Genomic DNA, 20,967 nt, shown 5'->3' with positions numbered 1-20,967 from the left:
AATGAAGTAACTGATAAGCAATGTGAATTGTTAGTACATGTAGACAGCACTCTATGAGGGACCTGCTGAACTAGTCGTCCTCACTAATGTGACGCTAATTCTGTCTGCCACCACAGTAAAATGTGTAGTGTTAGTATTGAAAATCTGCCCCTGTCTAACACTTTATTAAATGTAACAAATGTATCTCTCTATGGCATTTCTGTTCTTTCTTTCTCTGTTTGCAAATATTCAGTCACATTTTCTCCCAAGTCTTAGGGTAGTGGTATTTGTAAAAGTTTCCTGATTTTACAGCTGGTTTCCATATAAGAGTGTGTTTGCCAATGCTTTACCAATCTTCCTCTTTGCCAAAATGTTTGCTGTTATGAATATCTCGATCTTCATGTAATATGTTGTTACATCTAGGTAATGTTGTGAATGGAACTATTGGCAAGCAAATGGTTGATATGCTTGTGGAATCGTCCAACAATGTGGAGATGATTCTGAAGTTTTTTGATATGTTCTTAAAACTGAAGGATCTGACTTCTTCTGATGCGTTCAAAGAGTATGATCCTGATGGCAAAGGCATAATTTCAAAAAGGGATTTCCACAAAGCAATGGAAAGCCATAAGCATTACACCCAGTCTGAAACTGAATTTTTGCTATCGTGTGCTGAAACGGATGAGAATGAGACTCTGGACTACGAGGAGTTTGTGAAACGATTCCATGAGCCTGCCAAAGACATTGGTTTCAATGTTGCTGTTCTCCTGACCAACCTTTCCGAACACATGCCCCATGATACTCGCTTGCAAACTTTTCTTGAACTGTCAGAAAGTGTGCTGAATTACTTTCAGCCTTTTCTCGGACGTATAGAAATTATGGGCAGTGCAAAGCGCATTGAACGAGTGTATTTTGAAATAAGTGAGTCAAGTCGGACTCAGTGGGAAAAACCTCAGGTGAAAGAGTCCAAAAGGCAGTTTATATTTGATGTTGTAAATGAAGGTGGGGAGAAAGAAAAGATGGAGCTTTTTGTTAATTTCTGTGAAGATACCATCTTTGAAATGCAACTGGCTGCCCAAATCTCTGAGTCAGATCTGAATGAAAGGTCAGCAAATAAAGAGGACAATGAGAAAGATAAGCCTGAGGAACAGGATCCTGGAATGGGTTTCTTCTCACTTGTAACTATGAAGTCAGCATTAATAGCGCTCAAGTATAATTTAATGACTCTTATGAAAATGCTCAGCATGAAGAGCCTAAAGAAACAGATGAAAAAAGTGAAGAAAATGACCATGAAGGACATGGTTATGGCTTTATTTTCTTCCTACTGGAGCATTTTAATGGGTTTGCTGCATTTTGCCTATAGCGTCTTCCGGGGCTTCTTTCGCATCATTTGCAGTTTGCTGCTTGGAGGAAGCCTAGTAGAAGGAGCAAAGAAAATCAAAGTGGCTGAGCTATTAGCTAATATGCCAGATCCCACTCAGGATGAGGTGCGTGGGGAAGGAGAAGAGGGGGAGAGGAAGCCAGCAGAAACTGCACTGCCTACTGAAGACTTGACTGATTTGAGAACTTTATCAGAGGAAAGTGATCTGCTCTCAGATATATTTGGTTTGGATTTGAAACGAGAAGGTGGACAGTATAAATTGATCCCTCACAACCCAAATGCTGGTTTGAGTGATTTACTGAGCAGTCCTTCTGTAGCACCAATGCCTGAGGCACAGGAAAAAGTCCAGGTAACCATACCTTTTATTTGTGCTGTACATTTCTCTTTTTCATATGTAAAGTATAGTCTTGAAACAAAACTCGCAACTATTTTTGTGTGGCTTTTTTGTTTGTAAAGTTTGTCTTTACTGACATCATAAACTGAAATGATTGTAGCTTTCTTTAAGTACTTGGTAATTTGGTTTGCTTATAATTCAGGGCTAAAATGAAGGATCTTTTTTTTTTTTTCTTTCTTTTTTTTTTTTTCTCAGAGCTTCAACTGTTAAAAAAAAACCTCCCAAAGTTAGAATTTTTCACTCTGTATATTTTTTAACTAACTTTGTTCTGTATAATAGTGTTTAGATACATTAAAAATTATATCTGACTATCTTTAGGAACAGGTGAAAGAAGATGAAAAGGAAGAGAAAGAAGAAACAAAATCTGAACCTGAAAAAGCAGAGTATGTATAACTCTAACCACTGATCTTGCAAATAGATTTGTTTCACTGAAAAATCAACTTGATTTATAGTTACTCCTTTGCCTTTAATTTTATTTCCATTCAAATACCACAGTTGTTTTTTTTTAATCCATCTTCATCATCAAGACACATTTACAAGCGAAGCCCATATAAATAATTTCACCCCAAGATTTTATAAATATAGGTTTCACTGAAATGAATACACTTGTAGAAAATATCTTGAATCTGACAAATCATTTTATACAGGTCTGTTTTAATTGGGCTTAATTTCATCTATTCATTTAATGTTTTCTTGGCAAGTATGAAAATGAGAAGAAAATTTCTTGGAAAAATTTTAAGAGCATTTGTGTTTCAGAGTGGTTATCTATCAGTGGTAGAGACTGAATCTGTTTTGCTCATCCTATTTGCTGTCTCATACTTAGAGCTATTTGGATTTTGCAAAAGCTTATTGTTCCATTATGGTTTTAATGAATTACTGAATACTTGCACGTTTTTATGGAGATCATTTGTATTTCATAAATAATAATTTGAGGCCTTTTAAGACACAATAAAATCTAATGTTAATGAGATTATTGAGAATAAAAAAGCAAAACATAGGACTTTGTTTTAACCAGTGAAAACATGGCACTCCATCCCCCTTTTCTGTGGTTCTTGCTAAGTGTATGGTTCCTGTCGTTGATATATCACTACCAAATTCTGAGTGCATCCCTTACTCTCAAGCTATCTCCATGTTGCCCTCATGGTATGGTAAATTCTTGGCAGTAATTAATACTCTTCTTTGTAATCAGTACAGCAAATTTCTACAAATTCGTACTGTCTGGATTAAAGGCGAGTCTTTCTGACTATTGAAGTTCACTGTCGATTGCACTGCTTGGCTATGTGAGTTGCAGCAATGCCTGTATTCTTTGCAAAGAGTGCAAGTGTCTGATGCTGCTACCTGCCCTGAAGCCACCCCTAGTGTATGTTAAACTTTCAAGTGAAAGTTTGCTGAAAATATTCTACTATGAAGCAGCTTAGGACATCAGTTATTCTGTCTGTAGATAGATGGATTAATAATGTAACATATAAGTTGCCTCTCACTCTGATTTGGCCTCAAACGGTCTTCTGTAATCCTTTCATCTATCACGATGTCAAATCTCATTAGCTTCCAAAATAATTCTGAGAATAATTCCTAAGATGTTGTGCTTCAAGAAGGCAGCCCACTGGCTATGACTTTTTATAAGCATCATGGTGATAATCACAGATTGAAATGCTGTCAAGCTTCCTTATTCCTCTCTCCTCCTGGAGGGAGTACTTACATCATCCTTGACTGGACAGAAAAGCAGAAGTTAAAACATTAATCTTGGTTTGTAAATATAAGAAAAAAACAGTATTTTTCAGTTTGTGTGAAAATCAGATTGTTCAAGTGCATGAGGTTGGATGAGAGTGCTTGGACATACAGAGGCAGTTGGGCAGACATTTGCCAAGGCAAATATGAACTGCACAGTTATGAAGAGGAGCTTCAGGTAATAAGTTTGGAAGATTCTTGGTTACTTGCCTCTACCAGTTAGCAATTATAACTTCAAGGTGACAAACCAGTAAATTCAATTATCTGTAGATTTAACAAGAATGTCACAATTGCTAGTGCTTTATGCTGAAGATGGATATCTATACTTATTACCAATTTGTATGCACTGCATGAATCACGACTACTTGAATGGAATGATACAGTGTCAGTTTTTTGTCAATTTTATTAAATTATGTTATTTTCATTTTAATCATATCCTAAGAGGAGAGGATGGAGAAAAAGAAGAGAAAGCAAAGGAAGACAAAGTAAAACAGAAGTTAAGACAGCTTCATACTCACAGATATGGAGAACCAGAAATTCAGGAATCAGCTTTCTGGAAGAAAATCATTGCATATCAACAGAAGCTTCTCGTAAGTTGTTTTCTACACGGTGACTTACATATTATGAGACTGATGTACCACAAAATTATTCTACCAAACTGAAAAAGACATATTTACATCTGATAAGTCTCATTCATTCTTCTTTCCACAATCATCCACAAATTGGATATAAAGGCAAAGGTTTATTTGGATTGATAAGTGAAAAACAAAAGCACAAACACAACAACAACAGAAAAAAAGCAGCTGCGCACCCACTGCCCCCGGATAAGGCCAGGAAGATTGTTGGAAGCGCCAAATAGTGAGAACTCGGTCTGGGATAAAGACAGTTCACTAGCAAAGCGAAAGCAACACATGCAAGCAAAGCAAAGCAAAACAAGGAATTCATTTCCTGTCTTCCACAGGCAGCTAGGTGTTCAGCCACTCCCGCAAAATCTGGGCAAATCATATTTAATGGGTGCTTGGGAAGACAGATGCCATCAATCTGAATATCCCTTGCTTGCTTCCTCCCTATTTCCCTAACACTTACTGTTGGGTGTGTGGCATGTATAGTATTTATTCCAGCTTTGGCCAGCTGTCCTGGCTGTGTCCCCTCTCAGCTCCTTGTACACTCCAAGCTCCTTGTTCACAGGGCAGCAGAAGAAATAGAAGAGTCCTTGGCTCAGGGCAAGCGCTGCTTACGAACAGCTAAAAACATCAGTGTTCTGTCACCACTATTTTAGTAAAAATATACTGAATAGAGCATCTTAAGAATCTCTGAAATCCCAGTCAAAACCGTGAAAAATAGCCATTTCCCAGGTTGTAAAAAGCAAATGGAAGAATATTAGTATACTGGGAATATGCAGTGACCTACATCAAAAAAATGTTACAACTGGCAAAGATAACCTCTCAGAAAGATAATGTCGCCTTCTTTTAAAAGTGCTTGTTTATGTGCAGACTTCTTAGTGTTAACTAATTATATGATGAGAAGTAAGTGGTAAGAGTTATGTGGGTAAAGGAAATGCATTTGCAAAATTATGAGTACATTTTCTTCAATTTTTTTCTGGTTTTCTAATAGCACTATTTTGAACCCTTGAGATTTTTGCTTTTTTTTAAACTGTTAATTTATTCATTTTTTAAACTGTTATTTTATAGACAATTGGAAAGGTACAGTTAGAAACTTTGAAGGTGATTCATGATGTATTTTGTGAAACTTCTTTAAAACGAAGTGGCCCAATTGACAAGATGAAATGACTATAAATTTAGATATTGTTTTGAAACTTAAATATTCAGTCCACCATAGAACATAGGTTTAAGCAAGAATTTGCTCACTGGAACGAGATTTCTCTCACTGTTTCATGTGCTTCAACTTTAATTTTTGATGTTTTTAAAATCAGAAGGGATAGAAAAACATGGAAAGTTTACTTAATGCATAATTTTCCAGTCTTCTGACATGGAAGGCACTAAAGAAAATGAGCATGGCTCATATCCTACATACTAGTATAGTCTGGCTGAAATCATGGGAAATTCTGAAGCAGTGTGAAAAAATAATTTCTTTTTCAGAGTGGGACTGAACGTTCATTACACTATTGATATTGTATTAGTTGTGTAGCTTAATTTCCCTAAAATAATGCTTAAAAATGAAATTCATGACTGTGGTATCATTATGAGGCAAGGGTGTATTTAAGCTTTATTTATGTTTTCAGAACTATTTTGCTCGAAACTTTTATAACATGAGGATGTTGGCGTTATTTGTTGCCTTTGCCATCAACTTCATCCTGCTTTTCTATAAGGTATGTTCATCACGCTGTTGCTTTTAAAGCTGCATTCTGAAAAACATTCAGGCTTTTTAGACTGTGTCCTACTGTAAAAAACAAACAAAAAAAAACCACCAAAAACTGCCAACCTAACAGAGTAAATACCTTCTTCAGACTGATACTTCAGAGATCTAACAGCGATGTGTTTGCATGAAACACGGAAATGGCTATTTCCTGAGTTCTGTGCTGTGACAAATGCAGCAGAGTAAAAGTATCTCTGCCTCAGATGCTCCATTTCATACATGTGTACAGTGACTCAGCCAACTCCAATTTTCACTGGCAACTTAGTTTAATACACCTCAGCTGAGATGTCTTCCTGTGTCCTCACGCTCCCCTGAGAGAGTGAGTACAGCTGTGTAGAATGTCATGGATAACCTTTGTCAAGGCCTGTAGTAAATATTATAGAAATCAAGATTTTTCAGTTCTTGGAACAACTCTGCTCGTAAAGATTGCACGCAGCAGTGTCAGGAGTTCATGGAGTTTTTTCCAGGTGGACCATGCCCTTTCTTGAATTCAAGGTGATAAATTCAGCATGGCCCACACTTGCAAAGGGAAAAGTGTAAAAGAAAATCAACGTTGTCATAGGTTAGTGTAACAAGATAAAGTGGTCTCTGTGAAATATTATCTGTGAACATTTTTTTTTTTTTTTGGGGGGGGGGGGGGGGGGGGGAAGGCAGGTGGGAAGATTTCCTCACAATTCTGTTGTCCTTAATGGGATTGTTTTCAGTTGTACTATTTAGCTTGTAGTAGTATGAAACATCTGTCAAAGGAATACACCTGTAATATTAAGATTTAAGTGATTTAAACAGGTCTCCACCTCTGCTGTGACAGAAGAAAAGGAAATTCCTGTAGTGTCTACTGGAGAAAGTATGAAGTTGGACAGCTTGGCGAGTGACAGCCAGAGGGTCATTGCCGTGCATTATGTCCTGGAAGAAAGCAGTGGCTACATGGAGCCCACACTGCGAATTTTGGCCATCTTGCACACAGTCATCTCATTCTTCTGCATCATTGGATACTACTGTTTGAAAGTAAGAAAAACTAATCACTGTGTTTTCTGCTAGCTGCCAACTTTTTATCCACTGAGTAGCATAGGTTGAAACAAAGTTGTAGCTCCTTTTCTTAAACAAGTTGAGAAATCATATGAATACTGTTCTGCTATTGTAATCTACAACAACAACTGAATTAGGTGAATTGTGAATTCAGAAGATTCCAGGCCAGAGCCTAAATTGCTGGTCTGGCATTGGATCATAAGTTCAGTGTTTCCACAGTTACCACATCAGGCCAGCAAGTGTAGCAGGAAATTCTTGTGACTGTCTAGCATTGTTTGATTTTCCACTCTAAGTTTCTCTGCAGATCAGTAAATTCTAAAAACATTTTCATGTTTCACTGGTTAGCATGAACAGTGAAGTCTCAGATTTCTGGGTATGGAGATGTCCTCTTCTACTTCACAGCTTATTATCCTCTTGTCCCACAGTGTTCTTTACAACTGCATTTATTTTTTGACTGGAAGTGATGAGCATTCTTTATAACAAATAATGATAATAATTACATTCTTTCCAAATCTGAAAATGAGGAAAGGACCAAATGTGGTTTCAGTCTCTGTCTTTGGAGATGCATTGATTTCGGTATTAAAAATATTTTTAACTGCAATTCTATGTACATTTGTTTCTGGAGAGTGTTCCACTTGAAATCTGCTATAGTTTTCTCAATTAGTTCTATGAAAATAAGATCAGTACTGTTGTTATTGTATGTAATACAATGATAATCTTAATTTAGTCTACTTTTCATTGTTATTTTTTCAGTATAGCTGTGAACAGTCATACTGGTCATTGCAACGTGGATGCATTTTGAAAACCTGTTAAGTAATTACAGCAGTATTTATTTTCAAAATAAAAACCCAATGAAACAATCCACTATAAGTGTTAACAAAGTAAAGCATGCATTTCCATTGGAAACAGACTTCTAAGTAAAAAACGCTCTACCGAGACCGCTAGTTACATCTCCCTTCTCAGAATGTACTTTTGATTGTCATCCAGAACACAACAATGAGTTGTAAGAAAAGCTTGATCCTTGCTGTTCAGGTGTCTTTCCTGGCAAAGAAGCACAGATAACAAATCAAATGCACAGAATGTGAACAGTGTTTAAGGATTTTAATTTTAACTGCTCACAATCTGTTCTCTGTGCTGTGAAACTTCAAGAATTCTTTAACAAATGAAAGGAAATGTCTAACACCTTCAGGTGCCAGAATGCAATCCAAAAGTCTGATCCCAAATTAATATTTTAGAACTAGAATTTCTAGGGATTTTAGGATATATAATTTGTTATATTTATTTTATCTCTCTTTTTGTATTAGTAATTCTAATAGTTCTGTGGAATCATGCAACCATTTTTATTGGAAGGACATTCACTTTTTTTTTGCCATCTTATTATAGCTGTGCAAAGATTCTTAATTCAGTGATTCTTGAACTAACTGGTCCATGTGCATCTTTACCTCAGAGTGTTCTGGGCAGTTGTCAATTCTTTTAATTTTTTGGACTATTATTTTATACATGTTCAGTTTGCATATTTAATTTTTCTAAAGAAACAGCCTTTTATCTGAGTTTTCAGATATCTCATTGCATTTTTTACTATTTTCTGATACGTTTTTCAACTGCAGGTCCCACTGGTAATTTTTAAGAGAGAAAAGGAGGTAGCTAGGAAGCTGGAATTTGATGGATTATACATAACTGAACAACCCTCTGAAGATGATATTAAAGGACAGTGGGATCGCCTGGTTATAAACACACAGTGAGTTTTTGCTTAGTCTATAGTTTTGTAAGGAATTATTCTTTTTTATTGTTATTTACTTTTGAGCTGCATGAAGAAAGGAGTGACCAGCACAACAAGGGAGGTAATCGTCACCCTTTATTTTTCTCTGTCTTGGAGCAGCTTACATATTAAGGAGAAGAAAATACCAAGTAATTTGTTTTGACAAGCACAGTGATGATTGTTTATTGCTGTCAGTTCGAGTGAGCTATGGCTTGGATACTTTTATTGGCTCTTGAAGTCTCTCTTTTGGGAATATATTTAAAAGTCTGACTCTTTGCCTCTTGTAATTATGTGACTCCAAATGCTTTGGAGACTTGTCTGGTTGCCATCAGCTCAGTTGTCTTTTTGCAGACATGCTAGTGTGATAGGCTCAGCACCATTTAGTGCCTTTCATTGCAGTGACTACCTGGATTGCCAGGTGATAGTAACAACAGTCTTCGAAAAAAAATCAGTATATAATTTCTGTATCACAGTAAGTAACCTATCTCTTCAGAGCCATCTAAAATGTGCTCTTTTTTTCACATGTGTTTTTCAGGTCTTTTCCAAACAACTATTGGGACAAATTTGTGAAAAGAAAGGTGAGGCTTATTATTATTTTTTTTTTTAATTATTTTTTTTTTTGTGTACTCCACATTTCTTCAAATAAAATTTTGATTCAGTATATGTATTTCCATATAAACCATTCTAATTATACACACAATTCTGGTAAAATATCATCTCTCACCTTTGGGAGTCATTCAGTTATAATCTTTTTGTTAGAGATCTTCTGATTCCTACATACTCTATCTATATTATTTTATTTGCTGCATTATTAACTATCATCAAATTGTAAAATTATGCAATGTTGCTAGTTAGTAAGTGAGGACATTTATCATATCTTTTTCACTTTTGAAGTATTTCCCTTAAAGAAAAATCAGGGATATTTAAGCTATTTAAAGAAAATTTAAATGATATTTTTTCTGTACTTTGTATCTTAAAATAATGTGTAAAGGTCAAATACTTCCGACAAGAAATCTTACTTTAATGAGTTTTTCATGAATAGTCAAAACATCTTTTGCCTGTGTGAGCTAAATATGTGTTTTGATGTGTTTGGTTTTTTTTATTTGCCTGTGACAATTTAGTTATCCTGTTTCTGCTGAGTTGTTTTCCTGTATTCATTAAATGAAACATCTCATTTTTGTCAAGCCTTCCTGGATCTATCGAAGTGATTGATATTAAGCAGGAAATATTACTAAATTATATGATAGATAGAAACAAACAAATGAAAAAGATGATGCGTGTTAAATTTCTTGTCTTCAGAAACCAAACTTCTACCCACTGCTTCTCTTGAATGTTCCTCCTAACTTTAGGTCATGGATAAATACGGTGAGTTCTATGGCCGAGACAGAATCAGTGAGTTACTAGGAATGGACAAAGCTGCTCTCGATTTTAGCGATGCTAGAGAAAAGAAGAAACCAAAGAAGGATAGCTCCTTATCTGCTGTGTAAGTATTTGCTTCTTGTTTGGATTTGTTTGGTTTTTGTTTGTTTATTTTGATGTGTTTTGAGGGCTTTTTGTGGTGTTTTTTGTAGGTGGTTAAAACTGTGAACTCAAAGTTTGTCATTTAAGTTTTAATTTCCTTACTGCATGACTTCTGTATTAAAAAAATGGCTATATCAGATAGAACAATTTGCAAATTGAATTAATTTGTGAAATTATTCATTAATTGTGAAATAATTCATTATAGAGTTTTTATAAAAAAGAATCCTCTTATGTATGAAGATTCAAGCTAATGCACAGCTTCTTGAAAGCATCACATTATTTCTGTTCTAATAGTGTTGATCTAGCTGGACTAGAAACTCACATTTTTTATTTTTCAGCTAATACAGAATGAAAGGAGAAAATTGACACTATACATTTTGGTTTCAAGGAAATGGTGGAATATATTAAAGTGATGTTGATTGTGACTAGTAAAATCTTGGAAGTTCGATGATTATTAGTTTGCACATCTTCTCATAATTTGTTTTCCCTAAACTACATACTTGTCTGTACTTGCCAGACATGAGAAGAGTCTCCCAGACATTGAAGTAGTCAGAGTAATAGTAATCATTTGCATTCTTACAGAAGAGATGAAGAGATACCCTCAGTTTTTGTAGAACACTTTTAACGCTATAGAGATTATAATGTAAGGACAAATTTATTCTGTAATAGTAGCACTTACCAATGTATTTACAAAAATTATATGAAATAGCAGGGCTGCTAGTACATAAGAATTGCTTTCTGGAAAGGGCTGTTTTTGTAAAGATGAAACTGAAGAATAAACCTGGAAGAGTAAAAGCAAGAAAGAGGAATCCCACTAAACAATCAAAACTGTAGTGTTGGGATCCAAAGGCTCTGTGGCATAGCAATACAATTTAATCATGTGGCAGAATTACTTTTCAGAAAACTTTCTTTCCTGCCTTTTTACTGTTCAGCAGGAGAACGCATATTTGGATTTAGAAAATATTCTTTCATTCTTTTTTTCTTTTTGATTTTTGTTGTTGTTGTTTTGTTTTGTTATTATTGATTGAAAAAGACAGTGAAACTGCCTAATCTTCCCTGTGTATTCATGACTCTTACTTAGGAAGAAAATTAAAATAATAATTCTATTGATATTCTTGGAAAAAGAGAGACCAGAATGAGGTAGTGGGAGGAGACTGATTAAATGCTTCTTTTAGAATTATACCTTTCTGTTAGATTCTGAATGTCTGTTTTATGTCGTATACATTAACAGCAAGAAAAATAAATTATGATTTAATGGCATCTTTCATACCCTCCTTGGAGAAATCTTTCTATACTTATAGCAGCTGAATGAGCTGTGAGAAGATAAACAGCTGTGACAGAGATTTGCAGAAAATCACATTCTTCAGAAATTTACATTTATCTACTTTATACCAGGTTAAAAACTGAACATGTATGAATCTACCCAAACTCAAGCATCCAGTAGATCCAGCATTTAAATATTTACAGCAGAATGAAGAGTGTAGAATCAGTAGAAGCAGTCCTCAAGCTCAGTTGGGTTCAGTGTTAGCAGATAAGTTCCTCTATGACAGAATGACTTTGCAATGCAGACATTGATCAGTTCCAGGTCTGATGACTCTAAAATAGTGTGAAGTATTTTTTTTTTCTGCTTTTGTTTCAAGTAGGTTCGTTCCAGAGTCAAAGTAAAGTAGGAAAAGGTTCTTATGTATTTCAGCTTGAGAGAAATAAATCAGCTGAAATGTCCTGTGTTTATAATACTCTTCCTGTAAATTGTGTTGCATAAATTCTTATATTGTTCTTATATAAAATGTGATTGATTTATTTTTACAGGCTAAACTCCATTGATGTTAAGTATCAGATGTGGAAATTAGGAGTTGTTTTCACTGATAATGTAAGTTTATCAGTATATAAATGTGTATAAATGCACACACTTATACCTTCTTAAAAATATACCCATCCTAACTTGAAGTGCTTCAGAGAGCATATGAAATATTCTGAATTATATTTAATTGACTACGTAAAGATCTGGGATGTTTGAAAGGAGAATGTCCAAATCTTTACCCTGTTTACTTTAGTATTAAGAATCTCAGTTTGTTTTACTCCCTCCTGCTTCTACCATTTTGAACTATTTATTTATTCATGAGGAATAAGCAAGTATTGTGCTGTAAAATTGGGAAAATATCTGTATACGTTCCAATTAAATTTTTTCATGCTGTTCATAATCTTTACACCTGAAGTCACTTGAATATTTCTGGACCAGTCATATCAGTATAGTTAATGTTTGTGGAATTACTGTAATTTATATCACTGAAGCTGTTAGTAGGATTTGACGCAGAATGAGGCAAATGATTTTACTCATTCGAAAAATGAGTCTTAAAAAAGGAATGATAAACAAGGCCATTTAAATATCTCACGGTTTAAAATATTGCTCATCTTATGAATGCAAACGGTCTCATGATCGTGGTTCACCTGTCTCAGCTAATTTTTCTGGTGCAAAAATTGTTGGGTAACAAATTTTGGAACAAGGACTGCTGGAGAATGAAGATGTAATCTGTCTTCAATCAGGAAGACTGAAATTTGCAGTTTGAAGTTGGGATGGGAATTCACCAAGTCCACAGAATGCATGACCTGTAAAGAGTTTGAGTTTGTTCAGGATTATGTTTCCTCTAGCAGAGTGTCTGAAATTTCTCTTGTAAGTACATACTTGGCTTTTAGTCCAATAAAAATGAAATGATAGAAGAAAAAGTGAAATGAACATTTGTAGGAGTAGTAAACAATAAATTGTATTACACAGTTAAGTAGCAGTTTTAGTGTTTTGAATTGATTTGGGAATTACCTTTTATTCTTTTGTGTGTCAGTAACCTCCTTAGTGTAACTATATTTAAAGGTAAACAATTTAAAATAAAAAAAATCATGTCAAAATGAATTTTTCAAAATTGAAATGTGGAATTTGTCGATTTTGACCTTTTCTTGACTCTGCATTAGCAGATATCATATTTTTGAACAAAAGAAAATTTCTCAAAAATTCTGTAAGAGTCACAATTTTCTATTTAGTTGGAAAGCATGTTCAAGCAATTTTTTCTTTTCATTAGCACTGTGAAATAAGTTAGACATGATCGTCATTTTATTCTGTAATGTAGTTGTTTTTTCTGTTAGTCTTTCCTTTACTTAGCTTGGTACACAACTATGTCTATCCTTGGGCACTACAACAATTTCTTTTTTGCTGCTCATCTGCTGGACATTGCTATGGGATTCAAGACATTGCGAACTATTCTCTCATCAGTGACCCACAATGGCAAACAGGTATCAAGTGTCATCTTTTTTTCATTGGTCTGTTCAGAAGACCTTCTAGGAAGACAACTATAATTGTACTTTTTTCCAGCTTGTCCTAACAGTGGGATTACTGGCTGTAGTGGTTTACTTGTACACAGTAGTGGCATTCAATTTTTTCCGAAAGTTCTACAACAAAAGTGAAGATGGTGATATGCCAGATATGAAATGTGATGACATGCTGACAGTAAGTCTTAGTTTGCTTTCTACTTTTTTTTTTTTTTTTTTTTTTGTCTTTCTCCTTTATGTAATTCCTGTTCATAGAACAATATTACATTATTATTGGCCATCAACAGAAAGACAAATGTAAGCGAAGTAAATAAATTAATGAACATCCCTTGAACAACCAGATATTCCTTGTGCATGTTAAACAAATGCTTCTTTAAACTGATGATATAAACATGATAGTATTCTTTATCATAGTTTCTTCAAAAATGAAAACCAATTAAAGCCACAATCTCAGTCAGTTAAAGAGCTGAATCTTTAGGTTCTGTAGGTCATTCAGGAGGATGATCAGTTACAGGCAAGGAATTTCATAAGTAATTTAAATTCTGAAATTATGGTTTAATTTTTAAAATCCAGTACTTTCTTTTACCAGGAGTCATTGAGATTATCTTCATTTCACTATTCTGTTACTGAAAATTACTTCTTACATTCTGAGATGGTGCCAGGCTTTGGACAGTAATTAGAGCTTAAACCTCACAGATATCTAAGATGTATTACTATTAAGATCAGTCTAAAAGTAACCTAGAACAAAATCAAATGTATGTTTAATGTAATGCAAACTGAACTACTTCCTGGGAATTTCATAGGAACAACAAGGTTGGAAAAGACCTCCAAGGTCATTCAGTCCATCCATCCATCCACCTACCACCAATATTTCCCATTAAACTGTGTCCCTCAATACAACATCTAAATGTTTCTGGAACACCTCCAGGGATGGTATCTCTACCACATCCCTCGGCAGCCCATTCCAGGGCCTGACCACTCTGTCAGAGAAGAAATTTTTACAGCTATCCAACCTGAACCTCCCCCAGTGCGACTTCAGACCACTCATTCTAGTCCTAGGGGTGGAAAAAGGGGGTGAATTTGATGGCAGTGATATGTACTACATTACTGCATGCTGAAACCTTTTTGAATTGGGACATGAGTTAAAATGCTAAAATGTTCAACAGTTCTGCTAATTACTGAATTTGCTATAGTGGATGTTTTAAATTGCAGATGAAGAAAACTTTTTAGCCTTTTTTCTTTTTCTTTTTTTTTTTTTTAGTGCTACATGTTTCACATGTATGTTGGAGTGCGTGCAGGTGGAGGCATTGGTGATGAAATAGAGGATCCAGCAGGAGATGAATATGAAATCTATCGAATTATCTTTGACATCACTTTCTTCTTCTTTGTGATTGTCATCCTGCTTGCCATTATTCAAGGTATAAGTTTGTAGCTTGCAGTGAGTGAAAGCGCAATTTAACAGTACACAGATTTTAGTGCTGCAGATATTGCATGTGTAAGTTTAAATCGGGACACTAGGGCAGATCAAAAATCAGATTTATAAGGTAAATCACACCAAGATGGCTCTGCTTGGATCAGAAGAAACAGAAAAAACATAAGAACACTGATGTCAGTTGAGTTCCTATTTTCTCTTTTTCCCTTCTAAAATACCCCTGTACTGATGTTACAAGAGAAGTGATTAAAAAGAATTATCTTCTGTCAACTAACAGTGACTAACATTAATTATTATTGTATCTTAATTTCTAGGGTTAATCATTGATGCTTTTGGTGAGTTAAGAGATCAGCAAGAGCAAGTTAAGGAAGACATGGAGGTAATAATATGTGATTTCTGAGCTATATCCTTCTTTTCAGGTTTTCTGAACATCTGTGTTCAGTCTAAGGGTGATACTGAAAGGAGAGTAAATACATGATTCTGTACAGAATCTAGTGCTCTTAAATCTCAATTCATCTGATGGAAAAAGTAAATGAGAGAGAATTTACTTATTGTTTTTATTTTCCGTTTTATTTAATTGTTGTAAGTACTCATCCTAAAATCGTAGAATGGTTTGGGTCAAAAGGGATCTTTAAGATCATCTTGTTCTAACCCCTCTACTACAGGCTGGGGGCACCTCCCTCCAGACCAGATTGTTAAGAGTCCCATCCAGACTGGCCTTGAATGCTTCCAGGGAGGGGGCATCCACAACCTCTCTGGGCAACGTGTTCCAGTGTCACACCACCCTCACAGTAAAGAATTTCTTCCTAATATCTAGGATATTAGGAAGAAATTAAGATATTAATTTCTTCCTAATATATTATTTATATTAATTAAGATAAATAAATAAATAAATAAAAATAAATAAGATATTTATTTCTTCCTAAGATATTAAATCTACCCTCTTCCAGTTTAAAACCATTTTTCCTTATCCTGTCACTAAAATAAGTCCCTCCCCAGCTTTCCTGTAGGCTCCCTTCAGGTACTGGAAGATCACTGTAAGATCTCCTAGGAGCCTTCTCTTCTCTAGGCTGAAGAGCCTCAGCTCTCTCAGTCTCTCCTCACAGGGGAGGTGCTACAGCCCTCTGATCATTTTTGTGGCCCTTCTATGGACCCACTCCAATGGCTCCATGTCTTCATTATGTTGGTTCTCTGAAACTGGATGCAGTACTCTAGCTGTGGTCTCATTAGAGCAGAATAGAGGAGCAGAATCACCTCCCTTGTTCTGATGGTCATACTTCTTTTGATGAGAAAACTCTGCTAGAATGCAGGTTCTGAATAACATTTACCATTCTTTGGTCTACGCCATGAAAGAGGCATGCTGTTGACAGCTCTTAACTTGTATGGGGCAAAAACTCTGTCTGCACAGTAATTCTGCTCTTAGCATATTTTGGCTTTATCTGCCAGTTCCTAGTGTTCTTTAATACCTTTTGTAAGTATAGCCAGCTTTTTGCTGATAAATCAATAAAAAGTCAATATTTTTATTTTTTTCATGACCTTTTAAGCTTTAGATTGTGTATTTTCACTTGTATAAACAACAAAAAATATTTGTTGTTGTCCAGTATAATGGATTCCATATCCATGACTATTTAAGTCTTTTGAATCTTGTGACTAGAGGTGTCTAACATCATTAACACTATGATAATACAGTTCATCTCAGGTGTAGTTTTTCTTCGATTATCTATATGTGCAAATGTCCAGTACTTGCTGGTTTTCTGTTCTGCCATTTAAGTGTGAATATAAGAAATCAGAAATATGTTGAGAGCTAATGTGTTGTGTAATATAAAAGTATATTCAGCTTAAAAACTCAAGCACTAAGGTAGATACTGCCTTGCACTACAATGAGTATTGCTGACAGTGTTAAAAGGAAAAAAAAAATGGCTTTGGCTGTTCAGTGCCATTCATTCTCCTTATACCTGGTCACCTACTGGTATCAGGATTTATTGGTCGATTGAACATTAATATGTTACTTTGAAAGCAGTTAATTTTATCTTTGGGCATTTTAGGTGAAGCACCCAGCCTCAATCATCAAAAGAGAAGTTTTTCTGTTTAGTGCATATTATAGTATAGTTGATGCATTGGTATTTTGAAGAAAATTATTGCATTTGGGGTGTCTTTTCTCAAAGGAGTGCAGAGAGGCATTATAAATAAGTGTTGGTGTGTTCTGTGTTCTTTCTTTTAGACAAAGTGCTTTATATGTGGAATAGGAAATGACTATTTTGATACAGTGCCTCATGGCTTTGAAACTCATACACTGCAGGAGCACAACTTGGCCAATTATTTGTAAGTACAGTAAAAATGAACTTCTTAACTCTGCAAGCCCCTGATTAACTCTATTACATAAAGAAGATTCATTATAGATTGGCTTTGATGTGCACTCATGTTGCCTTAATGAACAACAGAGATATTTCCTTTTTATTTATTTATTTAATTTTATTTTTTTCTTTTTGCATTCATAGATTTGAAAAGACCTTTAAATTCCATTAGTAGAGTCTGTGAGAGAGAAATTTTTTGCTATTAGCAGAGTTGAGTTTTTCTCTTCCTTACTGAAGTGAGAGAATTTCTGTGGAGGTAGGAGCAGGAACTTTACAAACTTCAATATATTTTTTTCCAATTTGATTGTGAAACACCAATTTTGTGTGAGCTCGGAGATAAAAACTGAAAATCTGATATGTGACTAGTAAATATCCCCAATTTCTTAGTTATATTATGGCTTTATTAGTTATTTTTTAAAAAATAATCCGATTACTATTCTTTACCTCCAAGTTAGTGTTTGTAGGCAAGAAAAGTCTAGAAAGTTTCTTACAGAAAGCTTAGGAATTCTTCATATAAGGTAAGTAGTTATTTATTGCAAGTCAAATGAAATCTTGTGCATTTTGGCGTATTTTTCATTGAATGATAAGTGTGTTTTATAAGTGCGGGGAAAGTATATTTAATATGTCTGAGGATATCATCATAAGTATAATTTAGGAACTTGTAAACCCAGGAACAGCTTTTTTTTCACTGTACACGACATGTTGAGAAATTCCCTTGCATCTGTAGAATGCCTAGTGCGTCCAAATACTGTATTCACAACTCTTTTTTTTTTTCCTTGTAGATTTTTTCTGATGTATCTTATTAACAAAGATGAAACAGAGCATACAGGACAGGTAAGTGAACAACTCTTTGAATACCAACAGTTAATAAATGAAACTGATTCTAAAATAAAAAACATTCAGGCTTGCCATGACTAAGAGTATTCTAATGAATAGCACTCTATATGGTAAGTAACTTAATTGTATTCTTCTGAACATTTATTGGGCCTTGGTTGCTTAATTTTAGATTATCAATTCTCTAATGCTTTTGTTATCTGATCCAACTTTTTGAAGTATTACTTTCACAAAAAATAAATAGAATCTATAAACAGAAATAATGAGAAACATTTAAGCACTCTGTGAAATTAGCATTTTTTTCCCCTGTTGAATCTCTCATTATTGTATTTGACCTTTAGTAATATTAATCAGTTATATGGTCTTCTGTATCCACATGTCTAGTTAGATCAATATGAAAGAACTTACACATATATTTGAAATGAAAGCTGGGAATAAGAGGAATTTTTTTTTCATTGCTGTTTAATATTCTTTCAAATCTTTAAGTCCATTTTATTTTATGCTTTTTTTTTTTTTTTTTTTTTTTTTTTTTCATGCTTTATAAGGACAGATGCAGAAATTCAGTCACATTTCTGTGATGGAAAATATTATGCTAGTATCTGATCTTGTAACCTGTTTTACTTAAGCTTTGCAGTGCTCCTGGGTGTGAAATGACCTGGTCGTCTTCTACGTGTTTTCCATTTTTTTTTGACTAGGTGACTATATGTAAAATCTACTCTAAACTCATCTGAAAATTAACATGATTTTATAAACTGATGTATAGAAACCAAAGAATCAAGGAAGGGAAGCAATATATTTTGTTTTGTTTGTTTGTTTTTGAAGGGGCACGCTTGATTCCTTCACACTGAATCAATTTAAGTCGCTTAAATTTTGTTTTTTTTCAGGAATCCTATGTGTGGAAAATGTATCAGGAACGATGCTGGGAGTTTTTTCCTGCAGGCGATTGTTTCCGAAAACAGTATGAAGACCAGCTTAACTAAGCAAAGACAAGGATTTCCTTGTGTTTTCCAAGTCCTTTGGGAATGTCCAATGGATTTCTTAAATCCCCAAAGCTCTGTGGTTTTGGAGCACCAAAGCTCTGTTTTTAATGACCCAACTGCGCTTTTATTTTCTTGTGTATTTGCTTTGAGAATACTGGAGTAAAGAACAATTTAAAACAACAGCAACTCTGGAAAACAGATCAACCACTTGCACAGACAAACAATATCCGTCTAGATAACATGCACACATAAGAAGAGACTTGAGTCAGCTTCTTTCTGAAACTGCCAGATTATGCCCTTATCTATAAAGTCTCACATGGGGTGACACAGTAGCAACACTCATTCAATCTATTTATTTCATCATCCTGGAAGGAACTATATGTAGTTCACAGAGCACTGTAAAAGATTGTTGTGGACACAAAGTTGTTGGGAAATAGTGCCTTACTATATGTGGGTTGAGCTATGCAGAAGATGAGTGCATGATGACATTGTATTTTTATTTTTCTTTCTGTCTTCCTTTTCTTCCTAGTTAATATTTATTTTGTGATTTTGGTGAGTTTGGGAGGAAGGGACTTGATTGTGCACATCTTTTTATCAAGACTGGAGTGTCTCAGGACAAGATTAGGTTATTCTCATTGAGTTCAGTTCACATTTACCTTCCTCTTTAGCTTTTGCTCTTATTTTGGTAATGCTCTGATACAACACTGCAACTTTATGAAATCTTTGTATGAAGATGAGAAGACTGCAAAAAAACAAAAAACAAAAAACAAAAAAAACACAAAACACTTTAACAAGAAATGTTTCATTGCATGTTTATTATGCAAGTTTAAAACAATCAAAGAAACAACCTTCAAAAGTACGTTGATTAACATGAAAAAAAAAAACATTCACAATAATTATCTCCATAGTAATAAAGTGTTGTGGGCTTTATTGTACATCTGAAAAAAGTGTCATCAGCCAACAATGTATATGTTATGAATCTGATCGTAGTTTTGGTTTCTTTTGTTTTTCTTTCTTTCATTTCTGCCACCTGTGATTGATAGTGGAGTTGAAGATATTCTTGTTAAATTATTTTTTAAAATCAAAGCTGAAGCAATATCCATTCAGGGATCCCATCAATTGCATCATAAAACACCAATGATGTGTACGTCACTCCATTTTGAGTCCTTTTCAACTGTAATGCCAGTCTTTACAAATAAAAAAAGAGATTCAGAATGGAAACAAGATGGTCTTGGGAGCATTTGAGGTTTTTCTTATTGAGTCTTCTTATTAATCCCTGTATTAATTGCACCCACTTTGACACAGGCCTAAGCTTCTGTTTCAGGGAATCATAGAATGTCTTCGGTTGAAGGGGACCTCAAGGATCATTGAGTTCTAAGCCCCTTGCCACAGGTAGGTGTGCCAGCTGCTGGATCAAGAACTAGATCAGGTTGCCCAGGGATCCTTCCAACCTGGCCTTAAAGACCTGTTCCAGCACCTCACCACTTTCTCAGAAAAAAAACCCTCCCCCAACATCTAATCTAAATCTACCTTCCTTTAGTTTCAAACCATTCCCACTTGTCCTATCACTATCTAGCCTCGTAAAAAGTTAATTTTCCTCAAGTTTATAAACTCCTTTTAAATATTGGAAAGGTGCACTGAGGTCTACAGACTTCTCTTTTGCAGGCTGAACAAGCTTGGTACTGTTAGCCTGTCTTCTCAGGAGAGGTGTTCCAGCCCTTGGATCTCTCTCCTTGGAGGAGAGGCCCTCCTCTGGACTCTCTCCAAAAGCTCTATATCTTTCCTCTCTCGGGGGCCCCAACACTGGAACTTCTGTGTCTCAAGGCTTCTGGAACATACTGCTTCTGAATGCTGTGTAATGTGAGATAAATACATTTAAAGTAACAAT

General features: G+C 34.9%; 1 protein-coding gene across 1 annotated transcript in view; it reads left to right on the top strand.

Annotated features, from left to right (window-relative positions):
* Positions 1–20,303, top strand: part of RYR2 (ryanodine receptor 2) — a 303,963-nt gene extending 283,660 nt beyond the window's left edge. The window contains exons 92-107 of the mRNA XM_032443314.1: positions 403–1,706; positions 2,070–2,134; positions 3,922–4,069; positions 5,722–5,808; positions 6,642–6,860; positions 8,489–8,619; positions 9,176–9,218; positions 9,990–10,123; positions 11,971–12,031; positions 13,297–13,443; positions 13,523–13,657; positions 14,741–14,897; positions 15,226–15,290; positions 17,133–17,233; positions 18,048–18,099; positions 18,984–20,303. Coding sequence (XP_032299205.1) covers positions 403–1,706; positions 2,070–2,134; positions 3,922–4,069; positions 5,722–5,808; positions 6,642–6,860; positions 8,489–8,619; positions 9,176–9,218; positions 9,990–10,123; positions 11,971–12,031; positions 13,297–13,443; positions 13,523–13,657; positions 14,741–14,897; positions 15,226–15,290; positions 17,133–17,233; positions 18,048–18,099; positions 18,984–19,079 — 2,945 coding nt within the window. The 3' untranslated portion in view covers positions 19,080–20,303. The remainder of the gene's footprint in view (positions 1–402; positions 1,707–2,069; positions 2,135–3,921; positions 4,070–5,721; positions 5,809–6,641; positions 6,861–8,488; positions 8,620–9,175; positions 9,219–9,989; positions 10,124–11,970; positions 12,032–13,296; positions 13,444–13,522; positions 13,658–14,740; positions 14,898–15,225; positions 15,291–17,132; positions 17,234–18,047; positions 18,100–18,983) is intronic.
* Positions 20,304–20,967: the final 664 nt, after the last annotated feature.

This window comes from Coturnix japonica, chromosome 3, assembly GCF_001577835.2.
Source record: "Coturnix japonica isolate 7356 chromosome 3, Coturnix japonica 2.1, whole genome shotgun sequence".
Taxonomy (NCBI): domain Eukaryota; kingdom Metazoa; phylum Chordata; class Aves; order Galliformes; family Phasianidae; genus Coturnix; species Coturnix japonica.
This window is presented reverse-complemented; position numbering and strand designations above follow the sequence as displayed.